At 46.9% G+C, this 19,860-nt stretch overlaps 1 protein-coding gene across 1 annotated transcript in view; it reads right to left on the bottom strand.

Annotated features, from left to right (window-relative positions):
* The window catches only part of Slc13a4 (solute carrier family 13 member 4), a 62,357-nt gene that overhangs the window by 36,444 nt on the left and 6,053 nt on the right, over positions 1-19,860 (bottom strand). The window contains exon 2 of the mRNA XM_004661186.2: positions 18,235-18,363. Coding sequence (XP_004661243.1) covers positions 18,235-18,363 — 129 coding nt within the window. The remainder of the gene's footprint in view (positions 1-18,234; positions 18,364-19,860) is intronic.

Here is a 19,860-nt window from a genome sequence, read left to right on the forward strand (position 1 = left end):
GGGGGGGTGCTTACATTTTGGTCCCTTGCCCCTAAATACATGAGCACGTATTTCCTAAAAATAGGGACCTTCTTTTACGTAACCACAGTACCAGTTTTAAACCTCTTTTTATTTTTTTCACGATGTGGAAATCGAGTCAGGGCACCCCACTAGAATGATGTTTCATGGGCTTGGGGCTTGTAGGAATCTTCATTTTCCCTTACTTGGCACATTCAACCTTCATCTCTGGCTGTGCACCTGGGCCAGACTTCAAAGCCCCACGCAGGCCTGGTCCCCTCCCCAAAACCTTCCTAGTGATACGGATTAGGAACAAGCTAGCTTTTTCCTGACAGTCAGCTAGGGACTGGTCCACAGAGACATAGGATGCTACCTTGCTTTCCCTGGCAGGACTCGAACTCTTGTCTGATCCAGTCACATCCAAGATGGCTGTAAGAAGCAATTTCCTAATCCCTCCTCAGCAATACAACTTGCTTCTTTCCCAGTTTCAGTAGGCTTAGCCCCTGTGGGTGGGCCTTTCCTAAATCATTGTTCCTCCTGGGCCCACCAGCTAATTGGGGTCCCTCCCTACACACCTGAGCCTGGTGATGAGGCTCATTCTAATTGGATATCTATCTATCATCCATCCATCTATCTATCTATCTATGAATGACATATGTGTAAGCCCTTCCTCTTCCCCCTTTCTTTTCCTCTTCCCCCTTCCCTTCCCCAGAGGCTTCCTCCCTGGAGAGAGACTTTTCACTAAAAGGGAGATTTTCCTGGTTTCTCAGCTTGGGAAAGCTTGGGAAGGGGGCGCACTTTCCTACTTTGCTTTCCCTCTCATCTCATCTCTTCCTAAAGTAAACCATAATTTAGCCTTCTGTGAGTCTGCGTTTCCAGTTCTTTGCTAACACGAACAAGAACTCGAGATGAGAAAGCTACTGGCACTCAGAAATTCCTCTCACATCACTGTGGTTCTAGCTTTGGATTCCAGAACATTCCCTGTGGACATTATTAGTTCAATACATCACAGAGCACTTGGGCAACATTTGAATTATGGCTTCGTAATGTACTTTTTTTTTTTTTTACATGCATCTCTCACATCTTTTTAGTTTTTTTTTTTTTTTTGAGGTACGATCTTACTCTAGCCCAGGCTGACCTGGAACACACAAAATAGTCTCAGGTTGGCCTGAAATTCAGGGCTATTCTCCTACCTCTGCCTCCCGAGTGCTGGTATTAAAGGTGTGTACCACCACACACAACCTTTTTAGCTAAATTTTAGACTACTAATACTCAGCAGAATAATATACAAAAGTAGATGCTTAAAGCCGGGCGTGGTGGCACACGCCTTTAATCCCAGCACTTGGGAGGCAGAGGTAGGAGGATCACCATGAGTTCTAGGCCACCCTGAGACTACATAGTGAATTCCAGGTCAGCCTGAGCTACAGTGAGACCCTACCTCGAAAAAAAAAAAAAGGTAAATGCTTAAATCTTTGTCACACATGTGAGAAAAAGCTCCCAACCAATAGCACCATGATGAAAATTGAGAGGAAATGGTATAGAAAAGCTTAACTTCTAATTTAAAACTCCTGTTATGGTGAGAAACAAAGAACATTTTTAACTGCAGGAAGAATAAAAAAGTGAGCAGGAAAGCAAGTTTAAATATAGCAAAATTTGTGGCATTGGAAGTCAGCAGTGTTTACAGAATCATGATGTTACATGTTACTTATTTGCAAGTAGAGAGAGGTAGAAAAGAGACAGACAGATCGGGCACTCCAGGGCCTCTAGCCACTGTAAACTCCAGGCATATGTGCCACTTTGTGCATCTGGCTTTACGTGGGTACTGGAGAATCGAACCTGGGTCATTAGGCTTTGCAGGCAAGCACCTTAACTGCTGAGCTGTCTCTCCAGCCCAAGTGTTACATTTTGACTAATGAAAGAAGTTGTGATTCAACTATATTCACAGGATGGAGAAGGGTTGGCAAGGGACATAAGAGAACAAATTATTCATCTGAAACAGCAGATAAAATGACTAAGAGAGGGCTGGAGAGATGGCTTAGTGGTTAAGCGCTTGCCTGTGAAGCCTAAGGACCCTGGTTTGAGGCTCGGTTCCCCAGGACCCATGTTAGCCAGATGCACAAGGGGGTGCATACATCTGGAGTTTATTTGCAGTGGCTGGAGGCCCTGGTGTGCCCATTCTCTCTCTCTATCTGCCTCTTTCTCTCTCTGTCACTCTCAAATAAACAAATAAAAATAAAAATAAATTTTAAAAAATGTGTAAGAGAGATGGCTCAGGAATACCATGTAGGAATACTTCTGGCTCAATGCCAGAAGAAGCAGGTAATGAAGTTGAAAGTTACAGAGTCTAGGAGGTGGGCTAGTGGCATTTTGGTGGGGAAAGGTGAGGAATGAGACTGCTGGTTTTTCAGTATCATTTATTTTATTTTATTTTTAAGGTAGGGTCTCACTCTAGCCCAGGCTGATTTAGAATTCACTATGTAGTCTTAGGCTGGCCTTGAAGTTACAGTGATCCTCCTACCTGGGCCTCCCAAATGCTGGGATTAAAGGCATGCACCACCACACCTGACTCAGTATCATTTAGTTTTATTTTGAGAGAGAGAGAGAGAGAGAGAGAGAGAGAGAGAGAGAGAGAGAGAGAGAGAGGGAGAATTGGTACATCAGGGCCTCAGCCACTGTAATCAAACTCCAGACACTTGCGCCGCCTGGTGGACATGTGCGACCATGCACTTGCTTCACCTTTGTGCGTCTGGCTTATGTGGAATCTGGACAGTGGCCAACATGGGTCCTTAGGTTTCACAGGCAAGCGCCTTCACCACTAAGCCATCTCTCCAGCCCCTCATTTAGTTTTTAAGCTTTGATAACATCAACGTCATCGTAAAGGCGCCCTGTTCCATTTCTTTGTCCCTGGTAATTCCATCGGCTTTGGTTGATCGGAGTGTGCCTTCTCTGTGATTATGTCCTGTGATTCTGGTTAACCTCATTTTTTTTTTTAATTTTTATTAGCATTTTCCATGATTATAAAAAAAATCCCATGTTAATTCCCCCCCCCCCCACTTTCTCCTTTGAAATTCCATTCTCCATCATATTACCTCCCCATCTCAATCATTGTACTTACATATATACAATACCAACCTATTAAGTACCCTCCTCCCTTCCTTTTTCTTCCCTTTATGTCTCCTTTTTGACTTACTGGTCTCTGCTACTAAGTATTTTCATTCTCACGCAGAAGCCCAGTCATCTGTAGCTAGGATCCACATATGAGAGAGAACATGTGGCGCTTGGCTTTCTGGGCCTGGGTTTCCTCACTTAGTATAATCCTTTCCAGGTCCATCCATTTTTCTGCAAATTTCATAACTTCATTTTTCTTTACCGCTGAGAAGAACTTCATTGTATAAATGTGCCACATCTTCATAACCTTGTTTTTGTCCCCACACCCACTCCTTGGCTGACCATTGTCACTAACACTCCCTGAAGACACATAACGCCCCCTACTCTGGGCAGCTTGAGACCTTCCTGAGAGAGATGGTGGCCCCTGGGAAATACCTGTGTGGCTCCTAGCCGCCAGGCCTGGGACATGTGCCCGTGTAATACTATTGAAGATCCCATGAGACCAGGGAGCCTTTCCTTGCGGTGGGGGGGCAGGCACTGACAAAATTTAGTTTTCTGTCTCTGGCACATACTGTTCTAGAACACCAGTTTGTCTGTGAGGGCCTCTAGTCGCTGCAAATGAACTCCAGATGTACGTGACAACTAGTTCATCCGACATTATGAGGGTACTGGGGAACTGAACCGGGGTCCTTTGGCTTTTAGGCAAGCGCCTTTACCACTGAGCTATCTCTCCGGCCCGCTGTCCCTTCCTCTGCCACGGGCTTTTTGCAGCATTGGGCGGGCCTCGTAGATAGGTGATAAGTAGTGGACAAGCCTCTTCACAGGGTAGAGGAACCACAGCCCCTCGGGAGAGCAGTGTGGTCTCTGCAGTGGGCCTGGTTTGAAGCTCACTTGGTTTGGCTGTCAACTCTGCAGTGAAGTCCTCTAGATCCAGCCAGAGAGGCCCAGGCTGGCTCCCCCTTAGCACTGAGCTGTCAAGGCCAGCGAGTCACACTGCTCCACTCTAGCTAGTGGCCAAGAAGGGCACCATATCTGCCTCTTCACCTGGCTGCCGCCAGGAAGTGCCCCGACCCCCTGCTCATCACCTGATTTGAGTTCCTGGGGACGGAGGTTTTCAAAACATATCCATTGCCTCAGCAAACCTCAGGGGCTTTCACCGGAATGCGGTGATTGTGGAAGACCAGTGCCCAAGACCCTCATTCCCCATTTGAGAAGGCCCTCCTTCCTGCTTGCTATACTGAGTCTCTTAAGATTTGGTTTAAAGAAAAGGTGTGGAGGAGGCTGCGGAGAAGGTTCAGTTGGTAAAGTGCTTCATATGTGAGCATAAAGAACTGAGTTCCGGGGCTGGAAGAATGGCTTAGCGGTTAAGGCGTTTGCCTGCAAAGCTGAAGGACCCAGGTTTGATTCCCCAGGACCTACATTAGCCAGATCCATAAGGGGGAGCACGTGTCTGGAGTTCATTTGCAGTGGCTAGGGGCCCTGGTGCGCCCATTCTTTTAACGTCTCCCTCTTTCTCTGTCCAATAAATAAATAAAAATAAAATATTTTTCAAAAAGAACTGAGTTCAGGTCCTTAAAACCTGCCTATGAAGCCTAGGGACCTAGTTCCATTCTCCAGTACCCAGGTAAGCCAGGTGCACAAGGGAGCACATGTGTCTGGAGTTTGTTTGCAGTGACTAGGGGCCCTGGTGTGTCCATTCTCTCTCTCTTATACACTTTTAATCTGAAATAAATAAATATTTTAAAAAAATATTCTTTTCAAACCCTGTCTTAGCGGAAAGGCACAGATGGTACCTGACCCTGGAGCTGGCTCAGCTCCCACACAGCTGGAGACTTATCTACCCACTTCTCCAGGTTCTGCTCTGGGACTTATCAACTACCGAGCCATGAGGAGGCTGAGGCAGGGACTGGACTCTGAGGCCAAGAATGAAGGTCTAGCTGGGCATGGTGGTGCATGCCTTCAATCCCAGCATTCAGAAGGCAGAGGTAGGAGGATCGCTATGAGTTCAAGGCCAGTCTGAGACTTCATAGTGAATTCCAGGTCAGCCAGGACTATAGTAAGACCCATTTAAAAAAAAGGGGGAGAGCCTGGAGAGACGGCTTAGTGGCTAAGGCGTTTGCCTGCAAAGCCAAAGGATCCCAGTTTGATTCTCCAGGACCCACGTAAGCCAGATGCACAAGGGGGCGCGTGCATCTGGAGTTTGGTTGCAGTGGCTGGAGGGCCTGGTACCCCCATTCTTTCTCTCTCAACCTGCCTCTTTCTGTCTTTCAAATACATAAACAAATAAAAAATACATTTAACAACAGCACAAAATAAATAAATAATGAAGGTCTGGTCTGGTAATAGCTCAGAGGAAGTTGTTCCTCCCACAAAGACATGATCTTGACCTCAGAAGGCTACAAGGCCTGTCGGTCCCAACACCAGGCCTGGATGTCCAGTTCAGCTGAGGCTGATGGGCTGTGTCCTGTCTGAAGTCCAGCCCGCATTCCAAAAGGAGGCTCAACCTCTGTGGAGAGCAGAAGCCAGAAAGGCAGAGCGGAGAGTGGGCTGTAAAATGTCCTTGAGTTTAAATAAATAAAGTTAGACAACAGGCCGGCATGGTGGTGGTGGGGTGGGTGGATCAGAAAGACCATGTTGACTGACAGCAGACTCCAGCAGGACTTGGCCATGGAGGTCGCTTGTTATACCAGTGGAGGTGCCTCTGACCATCTCCTGCCTGGCAGGAGCTTGGATCTGAGTGAAGCTGGCCCAGTGGCCTGAAGTGCTGGGCCACTGAGACAGTTGGGGGTGGATGATGAGGGCATGCGTGCGTGCGTGTGTGCGTGCGTGCAGCTCTGGAGGACGAAGTGCAGACAGAGAACACATGCGGATACTGTCAGGTATTTTCTGTGCCCGGGGCTTCCCAGGGAGCTGTTCCCAAGCTCCCGTGTTGCGTGGTGCTTCTCATCCTGTCCTCAACCTCCCTCACAAGCCCTTTGGTGCCCACGATATACCTTTCTCCTATCCACAGTGAGTCTGAGCTAATGGGAGCGATGCTGATTTTGTTGTGCCAGGGCCATCATCACATCAGAGGGGGACTTCTGAGGTACATAATAATGACAGAATGACAGTAACGGGTCACAGAGGAGTCCAAACAAAAATCCAAAACATAATTACTGGAAAATCCAGGACCAAACTCTGTTCCCAGCAGAGGGGAAGATTATCTGGATGGTTTCAAGAAGATCCACGCATGGGTGATGGTGACTGTGTTTCATCCTTGCCTCTAAAGACAGGAAGGAGGACTGCAAGTTCAAGGCCAGCCTAGGCTACATAGAGAGATAGCCTTGTGTGAAAAAAGAAAATCAGGGCTGGAGAGATGGCTTAGCAGTTAAGGTGCTTGCCTGCGAAGCCTAAGGACCCATGTTCAACTCTCCAGAAACCACATAAGCCAGACACAAAGGTGAGGCAAGCAGAAGGTCACACATGCCCACTAGGTGGCGAAAGCATCTGGTTGATTGCAGTGGCTGAGACCCTGGCATGCCAGTTTTCTCTCTCTCCCTCTAAAATAATGATAATAGTAGTAATAATAATAATAATAATAATAATAATAATAATAATAATAAAAGATCAGAAAATTCCAAGGTCAGCAGGATATAAGGAGCACCTCACTTCCAGCAAAGTCTGCCTCTGATGTTCCTGATGTGCTTTTTTTGACTTGAACTTCTAGGGACAGGAATGTAAGGGGCATGCACAGTGACCCATTCCAGAGTTTCCTTTGTATGTAGAGGAGATCATGTCCACCAAAATAATCTCTCCATTCCTCATGGAGCTCAAGTAGCAGAGTTTTTAAAACTCTTTTTTAGAATATTTTATTATTAGTTATTCATTTGAGAAAGAGAGAGAGAGAAAGAGGCAGGTAGAGAGAGAGAGGGACAATGGGTGTGGTAGGGTCTCCAACCTCAGCAAATGAACTCCAGATGCATGCGCCACCTTGTGCAACTGGCTTACGTAGGTACTGGGGAATTGAACCTGGGTCCTTTGGCTTTGCAGGCAAGCGCCTTAACCACTAAGCTATCTCTCCAGCCCACCAAGTAGCAGAGTTTTGACATTCTGGCCACCCACCTTTGAATGAGCTTCTTGTCCAGACTTCATTTATCAGTTCAGTGGAAGATTCTGACACCTCTTTCTCAGGAATCAAGAGCTCACGTTTTTGGTTCCCCAGTTCTATTACTTAGCAGCTGCGTCACCTCAGGTAAGTTACTTGACCTTTCTCAAGTTCACTGTGCTCCTCTGTAAAATGAAGAAGAGCTCTTTCACAGAAGATGAAATGATGCAGTGCATGTTTGAAATGACGTCCCATAGAGCCTGGCTGAGGGTGAATGCCTGAAATTTTGGCAGCTACGTTGGACTGACAGATGACTCATACTGAACTTGGACTTAGCCGAAAGCCGAGGGTCTGTCTGCATTAGCTGCGAACATTTGTCCTTATTAACGTCACTCGCCATTTTCAGCCTGTTGTCTTATCCAGGCAACAGTGATGCTGTCGCTAAACATAAGCTGTCCCACCCAGCTTAGTCTGCCAACCCTGGGGCACACCTTTTCTATTTTCCTGTGCTGCCAGTGTATTCCACCGTGACTCATTAACGTCCAGCTGCTCCGTCAGAGCTCGGGCCTTCCCTGTGCTATGATTTCACTCACACTGGCTCCTCTGGCTAAACACTTCTTTGCCAACCCCCCCCCCCCCCGAATCTTTGATGACTTCAAGGAAAAAAAAAATGTGAATTTATACTCAATGATATCCCTCCCAAAAACTAAGGGCATTAGAAAACCTTCTAGAAAGGGTTTTTTTTTGTTTGTTTTTTTGAGGTTGGGTCTCATTCTAGCCCAGGCTGACCTGGAATTCACTCTGTAGTCTCAGGGTGGCTTTGAACTCATGGTGATCCTCCTACCTCTGCCTCCTGAGTGCTGGGACTGAAGGTGTGCACCACCACACTCGGCTAGAAAGATTTTTTGAAATTATATATATATATATATATATATATATATATATATATATATATATATATATATGAATACACACACACACACATATATATATCCACACACACATCAGAGCTTTTGGCTGCTGCATACAAACTCCAGATGTGCACACCCCCTTGTGTAGCTGGCTTATGTGGGTCCTGGGTAGTCGAACCTGGGTCATTTGGCTTTGTAGGCAAGCACCTTAACCACTAAGCCACCTCTCCAGTCCCCTTTCTAGAGAGATTTTAATAAAAACAGTTGTTGACAAAACATTTGGGCACTTGCTAACGCGGATGTCATTTGTCTAGAACATTCCTTAATGAGGAGTTGTGTCAGTTCTTCTGTGTCCAAAAGGGAGGAGCCGTTGCATTTTCCCATGTGGTCTATGCCTTTACTAGAACAGAACCGTCTGAAGGGCAAAAGGCTCTTGGGTCACACGTTATCTCCTCTTAGCAGCTGAGCTCGGCTCTGGGAAAGCAGTCAAAGCTTCTCACATAACTCTTAATACCTGCTGCCTGACGGGTTATCACCGTAAAAAGTCACCGTTTTATAATACCAGCACTCGGGAGGCAGAGGTAGGAGGATCGCCGTGAGTTCGAGGCCACCCTGAGACTACAGAGTGACTTCCAGGTCAGCCTGAGCTAGAGTGAGACCCTACAGCGAAAACCAAAAAAAAAAAAAAAAAAAGTCACTGAGAAGTCCCAACTTCTCGGAAGGTTGAGGCAGTAAGACTCTGTGAGTTAAGGAAGGCCTCCCCGGGCGATTTATCGCTCATCTGGCAGCGAGATATGAAAACAAACTTCCCCTTCTGGACTGAGTGCTTGCCACAGCTCCTCTGCTTTTTGTGGGGCTCGCAAAGTCCTTGTAAATGATCTGTTCTGATTTCTCCGGCACCTTGCAAGACACTGGGGCGGAACTCTTTGGGTCATGTCTGAAGTGGTTGCTTTATGGGGTATGATGTGTCTTGAACTCACCGCGGTGTATTTAATGTGCACTGTAAGAAACTTGACAATGCATAGCTTATTTATTGAAAAAACAGCAAGCTCTTCTGGCTAGCAGTAAGATCAGCACTTATATTCTGTCTGCCAAGACACGGACCAGCTGGTGCCTTCATGACCCCAGGTGGTTGTCGTTACCCCAGCAAGACCTGCACTGTTCTGAGCCCATCAGCATGTTGACTTGGAGGTCAGAGGAGGACAAAAGGAATGAGACATCAAAACAGAGGAAAAGAGCCGGGTGTGGTGGCACACGCCTTTGATCCCAGCACTCAGGAGGGAGGCACTTGTGAGTTTGAGGCCACCTCGAGACTGCGAAGCAGTGAATTCCAGGTCAGCCTGGACTAGAGTGAGACCCTACCTCAAAAACAACAACAAACCAGAGGAAAGACTACCTGGAAAGGGAGGAGGGTCCTCAGTAGAACTGGGGTGGGAGACTGGGGGAGGTAATGAGATGGGAGTATGATCAATCACACTACATCCATGTCTCAACACGATTTTTTTTTTTTTAAACAAAGGACTGGGAAGGGTGGCTTTAACGTAGCTCAGTTAAGTGATGCCCAGGATGCATGAAGTCCTGGGTTTGTTCACTAGCACCGTATAAACTAGACATGGCGCTGCACATATGTAAATCCCAGCACTTGGAAAATGGAGGCAAGAGATCAGAAGGGCACCCTTATCGGGCACCCTTATCTAAGTATGAATTTTAGGCCAGCCTTGGCTACATCAGACGTGTATCATAAGTAAATAACCAAATAAAGTAAAAGTAAAGGGACTGATATATCTCAGTGGTAGAGTGCTTGACCAGCATGAATACACAGCCCTAGGTTAGTACTTAGTATTTTCTTTTAATATGTAAATATTTTTAAAAACTTTTTAATTCATTTCTTATTTATTTGAGAGTGATAGACACAGAGAGAAAGGCAGAGAAAGAGAGAGAGAGAGAGAAAGAGAGCGAGAGAGAGAGAGAAAATGGGCATGTCAGGGCCTCCAGCCACTGCAAATGAACTCCAGATGCATGCGCCCCCTTGTGCATCTGGCTAACGTGGGTCCTGGGGAATCGAGCCTCGAACCGGTATCCTTAGGCTTCACAGGCAAGCGCTTAACCACTAAGCCATTTCTCCAGCCCTTAATATATAAATATTTTTAAGTTTTCATTTATTTATTTGAGAGCCACAGACAGACAGAAAGAGGCAGATAGAGAAAGAGAGGCCTCCAGCCACTGCAAATGAACTCCAGATGCATGCACCCCCTTGTGCATCTGGCTTATGTGGGTCCTGGAGAATTGAGCCTTGAACTGGGGTCATTAGGCTTCATAAGCAAGCGCTTAACTGCTAAGCCATCTCTCCAGCCCCTTGGTTTTTTTTTTGTTTTCCAAGGTGGGGTTTCACTCTATCCCAGGCTGACCTGGAGTTCACTATGTAGTCTCAGGGTGGCCTCGAACTTATGGCAATCCTCCTACCTCTGCCTGCTGAGTGCTGGGATTAAAGTCGTGCGCCACCATGCCTGGCTCCCTTGGTATTTTTTTTTTAAAGTAACTATTTATATATGCTAACTTGAGTAGGCCAGGTGGTGAAACTGTTTCTATGTCTACTAAGGGCTCTGGAAGAGAAGAGATTACTATTTGAATCTGTAGATTCTTGTTTTAATCGTTTTTTGCTTTTTCAAGGTAGGGTCTCACTCTATTCCAGGCTGACCTGGAATTCACTATGTAGTCTCAGAGTGGCCTTGAACTCACAGTGATCCTCCTACCTCTGCCTCCCGAGTGCTGGGATTAAAGGCGTGTCTCTCCACGCCTGGCTTCATCTTATTTTTTGCCCATGGGCTTGTTTTAGCCCATCAGCTTCCCCAGTTCTCTGGTTTTGGAGTCATACCAAATTACCCCACATAGTCTCCTGGGTGGCCTGTTTGAAGATGGCAGATGATAGGATGACTCAGCAGCTTCCATTGAGGCAGCCAATTACACCGACATCGATAGCCATCCTATTTTCCTATTGATTTTGTTTCTCTGCTGAGAACCCTCACCACAATAGACACCCTCAGGCGGTGGGAAATTGAGAAGGGCCAGAAATGAGCCTCAAGCAGGCACCAGAAATGTTCTATTCATTTTTGTCATCTCAGGACGCCTTGTCATCCCAAGTTACGTGCGCTAGATACAGGACTCAGAAAATATTTCTTTTTCAGAATGCCGAGTGGAATATAATACAAGGTGCCAAAGCCATGGTCCCAGAGCTCTGCTGACCTTCACGTAGAGATCCCACCCTTTACATCCTCCCAGGAATCACAGCTGTCAGGCGCCCTGGCTGGAGGGCTGATGTGAGGATGGCTGTGGGCTGTGCACACACTCTGAGATACTACACCCCCGGGCGGGGGGGCAGGTCTCAGAGGAGAGAGGACATGTCTACAAGAAGCTTCATTCTGAGATGTACCCTTTAAAAGATGGACACATCAAGTGGACTCAAAGGGAAGGGAATGACACGCTCAGCTGAGCGCCTCATAAATACTTCATCAAGGAATGTAATCGAATAGGGTTTTGAACAAACGCATGTGTGTGTCTGAATGTGTGTGTGTGTGTGCGTGTGTGTTCCTGTACACACGATGTCAGGTGCTACTCCTCAGGAATGCTGGCCACTCCTTCATTTTTAGTTTTTGGGAAAAGGCCTTTTGGCCTGGAGCTGGTCAACTAAGCTAGATTGGCTGTCCAGTGAGCCCTGGTGAGCCTATCTTCCCTTCCCCAGGAATGGGTCTATAAATGTATGCTACTGTACCCAGCAGAGGTAGGAGGATCGCTGTGAGTTCAACACCAGCCTAAGACTACATAGTGAATTCCAGGTCAGCCTGGTCTAGAGTGAGGCCCTACCTCGAAAAATCAAAGGGAAAAATTTACTTATTTATTTGCGTGCATACAGAGTCTCTTGCTGCTGCAAATGAATGTCCCTCTGTGTCATCTCCAAGGCCCAACACCCACCTGGAATTTATTTATTTTTAAAAATATTTTATTTATTTATTTGAGAGGGAGACAGAGGAAGAGGCAGAGAGAAAGAGCAAATGGGCGTGTCTCCAGCCACTGCAAACAAACTCCAGACACATGCGCCCCCTTGTGCATCTGGCTTACTTGGGTCCAGGGGAATCGAACCCAGGTCCTTAGTCTTCCCAGGCAAATGCCTTCATGGCTAAGCTATTTCCCCAGCCCCACACACCTGGAGGTTTTATGTGGTTTTCTGAGGCGCAAACTCATGGTTGATAGGCAAACACTCTACCAACTGAGCTATCTCCCCAGCCTTGAGTAGGATTTTAAAAGCTGAAGGAATCGGAGGGAACTTTCCAAGCTGGACAAGTTGCCCAAGTGATGGCAAGGGGATGGTCAAGCACGAATTGGGTTAAAGGCAAGACATGCAGGTGGTTAAGGGCCTCTGAGGAACACCATGCTAGCCTTCTCCCATGAGCCAGGGCCCATGCTCGTGGAGGGCGCCAGCAGTGGCCGTGTTCTCTGCCCTGAGCCGGCTCAGAAGGGCCCATCACCCTATGTCCTCTACCTTATTTATGGGTGCTCTCCTTTTAATCTGAGCTAAGAAGGCCAGTGAAAAAGCCTACATTTGAGGCTGGAGAGATGGCTTAGCGGTTAAGCGCTTGCCTGTGAAGCCTAAGGACCCCGGTTGGAGGCTCGATTCCCCAGGACCCACGTTAGCCAGATGCACAAGGGGGCGCACGCGTCTGGAGTTCGTTTGCAGAGGCTGGAGGCCCTGGCGCGCCCATTCTCTCTCTCTATCTGCCTCTTTCTCTCTCTCTGTCGCTCTCAAGTAAGTAAAAATAAACAACAAAAAAATTTTAAAAAAGAAAAAAGAAAAGACTACATTTGGATTCAGCTGCTCCCTGCAGCTCATGGCTGGCCAAAGCCATTGCAACAGACAGATGGATTGGGAGTTTTGGCTCAAATGATAAAATGTGCCCGTTCACTGTGGCGCCCCCCACCCCCACAGTAGCAGCACCTCATTATTCATGATGGTATTCCTTTCAAGTTAACACCCCCAACCTCCCAACCCCATCCCCACGCACTGCCTCACAGGCCCTCCCTGTCTAGCTGGCGCTCCTTTTTGGGCAAAGGCGTGACCTTTGCAATAGCTCTGTTGCCTAGCAACATCTCTACAGTGGATTTGGTAGATAGGATCAGCTGGAGGATTACCACTGGGGGAACCCTTGGAGAAATGGAGACATCATCTACTTTAGGGGTAAGGCACACCGTTGGCTTTTGAGTTGCCTGTTGAGAGATATAAAGATTAAAATTCTTTTTTTTTAAGGGTACATTTTATTTTTTTTCTTTTCACAATTTTTATTAACATTTTCCATGATTGTAAAAAATATCCCATGGTAATGCCCTCCCCCCCCCGTAAAATTATTTTTTTTTTAAATTTGTTTTACTTATGTGGGGCGGGTAAGAAGGCAGATAGGGAGAGATAGATAGATAAGGTAGATAGAATGGCTGCCCAAGGGCCTCTAGCCACTGCAAATGAACTCTAGACACATATGGCACCATGTGCATCTGGTTTATGTGTGTCCTAGGGAATCAAACCTGGGTCCTTTGGCTTTGCAGGCAAGCGCCTTAACTACCAAGCCATCTCTCCAGCCCAAGATTAAATTTCTTTCAAAAAAATTTTTTTGTTTATTTTTATTTATTTATTTGAAAGTGACAGACACAGAGAAAAAGAGGCAGAGAGAGATGGGGAGAATGGGTGCGTCAGGGCCTCCAGCCACTGAAAACGAACTCCAGATGCATGCACCTCCTTGTGCATCTGGCTAACATGGGTCCTGGGGAATCGAACTTTGAACCAGATTCTTAGGCTTCACAGGCAAGTGCTTAATGGCTAAGCCATCTCTCCAGCCCAAGATTAAATTTCTCAGTGGGTGGTTACCTCACTTTAGAATGTGAGTGGTAATGCATGTTTTTCTAAACTTCATCTTTTCCCTCCAACTTTTATCCTCTTCCATCCCCAAGAAGTTTCGGTTTCACAACGTTTCCTTTTTTTGAGGTAGGGTTTCCATCTAGCCCAGGCTGACCTGGAATTTACTTTGTAGTCTCAGGGTGGCCTCGAACTCATGACTCTCCTACCTCTGCCTCCCAAATGCTGAGATTAAAGGCACATGCCACCACACTAAATCCTGGTTTCACAATTTTAAGGAGAAACATACAGGACAGGTTTGTACACTTTTAAGAAAAGCCATGTTTAATTTTTCTTTTAGTCATGGACAAGAAACCCATCCTACCTATTTCCCCCCCCCCCCCCCCACAAAAGAAGGGTTCAAACTGGAGTGAATCTTTGGTCACAAACGCAGACTGGCTTTTATATAGTCCCTCCCTAAAATCTGTGGTGCACACCTCCCAGAGGATATAGACACTGCCCACAGTTTGGAGACCTTATCCTTTTTGGAGAGCCTGAGGCTATGACTACTGATAGAAGAAAAAAGACCCATTCTCTCTCTGCCTCTTTCTGTCTCTCTAAAATAAATAAAGAGAAATAAACAAATATATATTTTTTTAATTTTTATTTATTTATTTGAGAGCGACAGACACAGAGAGAAAGGCAGATAGAGGGAGAGAGAGAGAATGGGCGCGCCAGGGCTTCCAGCCTGTGCAAACGAACTCCAGACGCGTGCGCCCCCTTGTGCATCTGGCTAACATGGGACCTGGGGAACCGAGCCTCGAACCGGGGTCCTTAGGCTTCACAGGCAAGCGCTTAACCGCTATGCCATCTCTCCAGCCCCATTTTTTTTTTTTTTTAAAAAGAAAGGTTGGAGAGATGGCTTAGCAGTTAAGCGCTTGCCTGTGAAGCCTAAGGACCTCGGTTCAAGGCTCAATTCCCTAGTACCCACGTAAACCAGATGCACAAGGTGGCACATGCATTTGGAGTTCATTTGCAATGGCTGGAGGCCCTGGTGTGCCCATTTTCTCTTTCTCTCTGCCTCTTTTTATCTTTCTATCTGTCTCCCTCAAATAAATAAAGAAAAATAACAAAAAAATTTAAAAAAATAAAAAAGAAGAAGAAAAAGGAACCCAAGGCCAAAATAGCAAAAACTGGTCAGTCAAGTTCATCCCATAGAAATAGAAATGATTCACTTTCAGTCAAGTTCATCGGGTGATGACCTAATTCTGTCTTTCTGAACTTTCAAAAAAGTTCTCTTATCCAGGGGTAAGGCATTCATTCTTCCTCATATCACGCAGATAGACAGATAACCACAATTCCTAAAAATAACTGCATGGATTGATAACTCCATGAAACCACATGATCCTTTATGTCATGTTATTTTTTGGGGGGGGGTTTGGAGTAAGCACAAATATAGGCTGGGGGGAGGGGCCTGGAGAAATGGCTCAGCAGGTAAGAGCGCCTGCTGCCCAGGCATGCGGACCTGACTGAATCCCAGGTGTTGATGTAAAAAGCCAGGCACAGCTGGGCGTGTCTGTAAGCCCTATGCTGAAGTGAGTGGAGGCAGGAGGATCCCACTCACTGGGGCTTGCTGGTCAGCCAGTTTAATCACAATACTGTGAGCTCCAAGTTCAGTAAGTGATTCTGACTCTGGGAAGTAAGGCAGCGCAGGATCAAAGAGCATGCCAATATCCTCATCTGGCCTATGCAACGCGTGTGCATCTGTGCACACACACACACACACACACACACCATATATTCTATCTATCATCTATCATGTATCTATCTATGATCTGTCTATCTATCTATCTATCTATCTATCTATCTATCTATCTATCTACTGCCTATCTATCTACACACACACACACACACACACACACACCATACATTCTATCATCTATCTATGTATCTATCTATCATCTATCTATTATCTGTCTATCTATCTATCTATCTATCTATCTATCTATCTATTTATCTATCTACTGTCTATCTATCTATACACACACACACACACACACACATTCTGCAATCTGTTAGGTTTAAGCTTGAATCTAATTCTGATACTTTCTGTTTTGTGATTTGGGACAAGTTTCTTAGCTCTCTAAGCCTCTCTCCTCATGTGTAGATTGGTTACATGACCCTCCTGCAGAGATCATGGGAAGTCTGTATTAGATAAACGCAGGGCTGGAGAGATGGCTCAGCAGTTGGGACGCTTGCTTGCCACTCCTGCCAGCCCAAGTTCAATTCCCCAGCTACCCATGTAAAGCTGGATGGACATTCGTTTGCAATGACAAAAGACCCTGGTGCATACACACACACACACACATAAATATTTTTTTTTTAATTTTTTTGTTCATTATTTATTTATTTATTTGAGAGCGACAGACACAGAGAGAAAGACACATAGAGGGAGAGAGAGAGAATGGGAGCGCCAGGGCTTCCAGCCTCTGCAAACGAACTCCAGACGCGTGCGCCCCCTTGTGCATCTGGCTGACGTGGGACCTGGGGAACCGAGCCTCGAACCGGGGTCCTTAGGCTTCACTGGCAAGCGCTTAACCACTAAGCCATCTCTCCAGCCCCATAAATATTTTTTAAAAAATATTTTTACTTACTTATTTGCAAGGAGAAGAGGGGCGGGGGATGGGAACACCCCAGGGCCTCTAGCCATTGCAAATGAACTCCACATGCATATGCCACTTTGTGCATCTGGCTTTACATGGGTACTGGGGAATCAAACCCGGGTCCTTAGGCTTTGCAGGCAAGTGCCTTAACCACTGAGCCATCTCTTCAGCCCAATTAAATAAATAATTTTGAAGGCACTTGCTTGAATAATAAATGCAGCACTTGCTTTAGCGCCTGGTTCTTATCAGGATTAGTAATCATTCCCTGCCTCCTCCAGCCCCTCCTATGTGTCTGTCTCACCTCATGGCCACCTCTGCTCACTGGTCTTCACCAGACACCCCAGACACACACCAGGGTCCTAATGGGAGCAGATGTTAATCCATCCTGGCTGATTTCCTTTATCCCTTTTTTTTTTTTTTTTTTTTTTTTTTGTAGCAGGCAGAAGTGCTTAATCCTGAAATTTGGCCACCACCTAGGCTTGGCATTGACAATTTCTGTTTGAGCTTTTGCAAATGCCATGGAAAGTGAACGGAGTGGGCGGGCTGCAGGGAGGGTGGTCAGAGAGGTTATGTGGGGAGGTGGAAGCCCCCCTGCCTTTCTGTGATTGTAGTCTGAAAGGGTGTACACGTCATTGAGAAGGTCAGCTGTGGTCCCCACTCACCTAGTTCCTTTTTTTTTTTTTTTTTTTTGGTAGGGTCTCACTCTAGCACAGGCTGACCTGGAACTCTCTGTAGTCCCAAGGCTGCCTACCTCGTGGTGATCCTCCCAAGTGCTGGGATTAAAGGTGTGCACCACCATGCCAAAGCTATTTATTTATTTATTTTTGTTTTTGATTTTTTGAGGTAGGGTTTCACTTTCGCTCAGGCTGACCTGGAATTCACTGTGTAGTCTCAGGATGGCCTTGAACTTGTGGTGATCCTCCTACCTCTGCCTCCCGAGTGTTGGGATTAAAGGCCTGCGCCACCACACCCAGCCTACTGGCTGGTTTTTTTTTAATTTTTTTTTTTTTATTTATTTGAGAGCGACAGACACAGAGAGAAAGACTGATAAAGGGAGAGAGAGAGAATGGGCGCGCCAGGGCTTCCAGCCTCTGCAAATGAACTCCAGACGTGTGCGCCCCCTTGTGCATCTGGCTAACGTGGGACCTGGGGAACCTAGCCTCGAACCGGGGTCCTTAGGCTTCACAGGCAAGTGCTTAACTGCTAACTGGCTGGTTTTTTTTTTTTTTTTTTTTTTTTTTTTGTGTGTGTGTGTGTGTGTTTTGAGGTAGTGTCTGGCTCTAGTCCAGGCTGACCTGGAATTCACTATGTAGTCTCCCACTTCACACAGCTCTTAAACGCTTCAAACCAAAGGAGCAATTGATGGAAATCCTTCCCGAAGAGCAAGTTCTGAGCAATTCAAAGAAGCCAAGGGTCAAAGGCAAAAGGGAAGAGCTCAGGGTCTGGAAGAGCGGGTGCGGAGACATTCTCAGGGGTTCTTCCCACGGGGGAGCAAAAGCCCCTTCCCTCCCCAAGCGCTCCGCAGCAGCTCCTGTCACCTGGAGCCCTCTCCTGAGCTGCGGGTGGGACCCCGGGCAGAAATCTGGGTCTCACCTCACTGGATCGGAGCACTCCAAAGCACGGGTAGAGGAAGGCAGGCACGAGGGCGGCGGCTCCAAGAGGCACTGCCTCGGATACCCAGTACACCGCGGTGACAATAAGCACGTAAGCGCACGCGGCCTCCTGGAAGGAAGGAAGTGCTGAGTCACGGGACAGTCACCGACACCCCGCTCGCGTCCCAGGGGACAGTCACCGACACCCCGCACGCGACCCAGGGCCGAGGCAGCAATAGGCACTTGGACCCTGGCGTGGGCTCCAGGCGCAGACTAGCTTGGCAGGATCTCTCTGTGCACGAATCCATTCCTTTGTGCATGAATTTTGGCTACTCCCCGGGAGAAGTGGGGGGACCCATGTCCACGGCCCGTAGTTAACGTGTGCAGCCAAGTGGATGGTGGATTGTGTTAACGTCCACAGCCAAGCTGGTTCCTGAGGCTAGCATTCACAGTGTAAACTGGGGTTCAAACCTGCACCTGGAGCTGTCCTCAACATCCCAGGGTCAAGCTGATGAGATCACGGGCTACCTGGGGCCATCCAATGCGGGAGCAGTGTGTGGCATTGGTTTGCATGTGGAGCGGGAGGTCACCCATTCTAAAGTCAGCCTGGGTCTACAAGGTACATAGACCTGGGGGTGATGGTGGGGGCGGGGGTGGGATTTGGTGTGTGCGCCTCACTGAAGGGAAGTGGTTTGGGAAGTGGAATCTGAGGTCTGGGGATGCCCCTGAGTGGGTAAAGCGTTTGCTTAGCATGCACAAAATGGGGGTAGAAGGATCAGAAGTTCAAGGTCAGGTCATCCTCAGTTACACAAGTTCAAGGCCAGCTTGGGCTACATGACAGCCTGTCTCACAAGAGAAAATGAGGGCTGCAGACTGCAGAGATGGCTCAACGGTTAAAGGCGCTTGTTTGTAGGGCCCGACAATGTGGGCTGCATTCCCCAGTACCCACATAGGGACAGATGCATGAACTGGTGCATATGTCTGAGGTTTGTTTGCAGTGTGTGAGGCTCTAGCATGCCCATTCTCTCTGCCTCTCTCTATCTAGCATAAATAATTTTATTTAGTTAGTTATTTTTCGAGGTAGGGTTTCCCTCTAGGCCAGGCTGACCTGGAATTCACTATGTAGTCTCATGACGATCCTCTTACCTCTGCCTCCTGAGTGCTGGGATTAAAGGCGTGTGCCACTATGCTTGGCTTAAATAATTATTTTTAAACAGATTTAGAAATAACCCATAATACCAAGAGGTGACTTCCATATTATGTCCTCATTCCAGGGGGTCTGGGGCATGTCTGAGGAATATTCTAGGGAGACCAGCAAGGCCTTGAAATACAGACCCCTCACCAGCCTCACCCCATCAGAATAACCCTACTTCCGTTTGATGTACATACTACCATGACATTTAAAATTTCGCTTGAAAATGTTTCAGTCCTAAAAAGTGAATAAATGAAGCACATTTTCCCCTTCCCGCTTCAGAATACAGAATATTTGCCAAAGTAATGTGATTCAGGTCCTCCCCCCCAAGTGGAGGGGTAAGACAGAGATCTTTGCTATGTTGCTCAAATTCATCTCAAACTGAACGGCTGAAGTGCTTGTCCTGACTCAGCCTACGGAAGCTGTGACTGCAGG

The sequence above is a fragment of the Jaculus jaculus genome, chromosome 10 (genome assembly GCF_020740685.1).
Source record: "Jaculus jaculus isolate mJacJac1 chromosome 10, mJacJac1.mat.Y.cur, whole genome shotgun sequence".
Classification (NCBI taxonomy): domain Eukaryota; kingdom Metazoa; phylum Chordata; class Mammalia; order Rodentia; family Dipodidae; genus Jaculus; species Jaculus jaculus.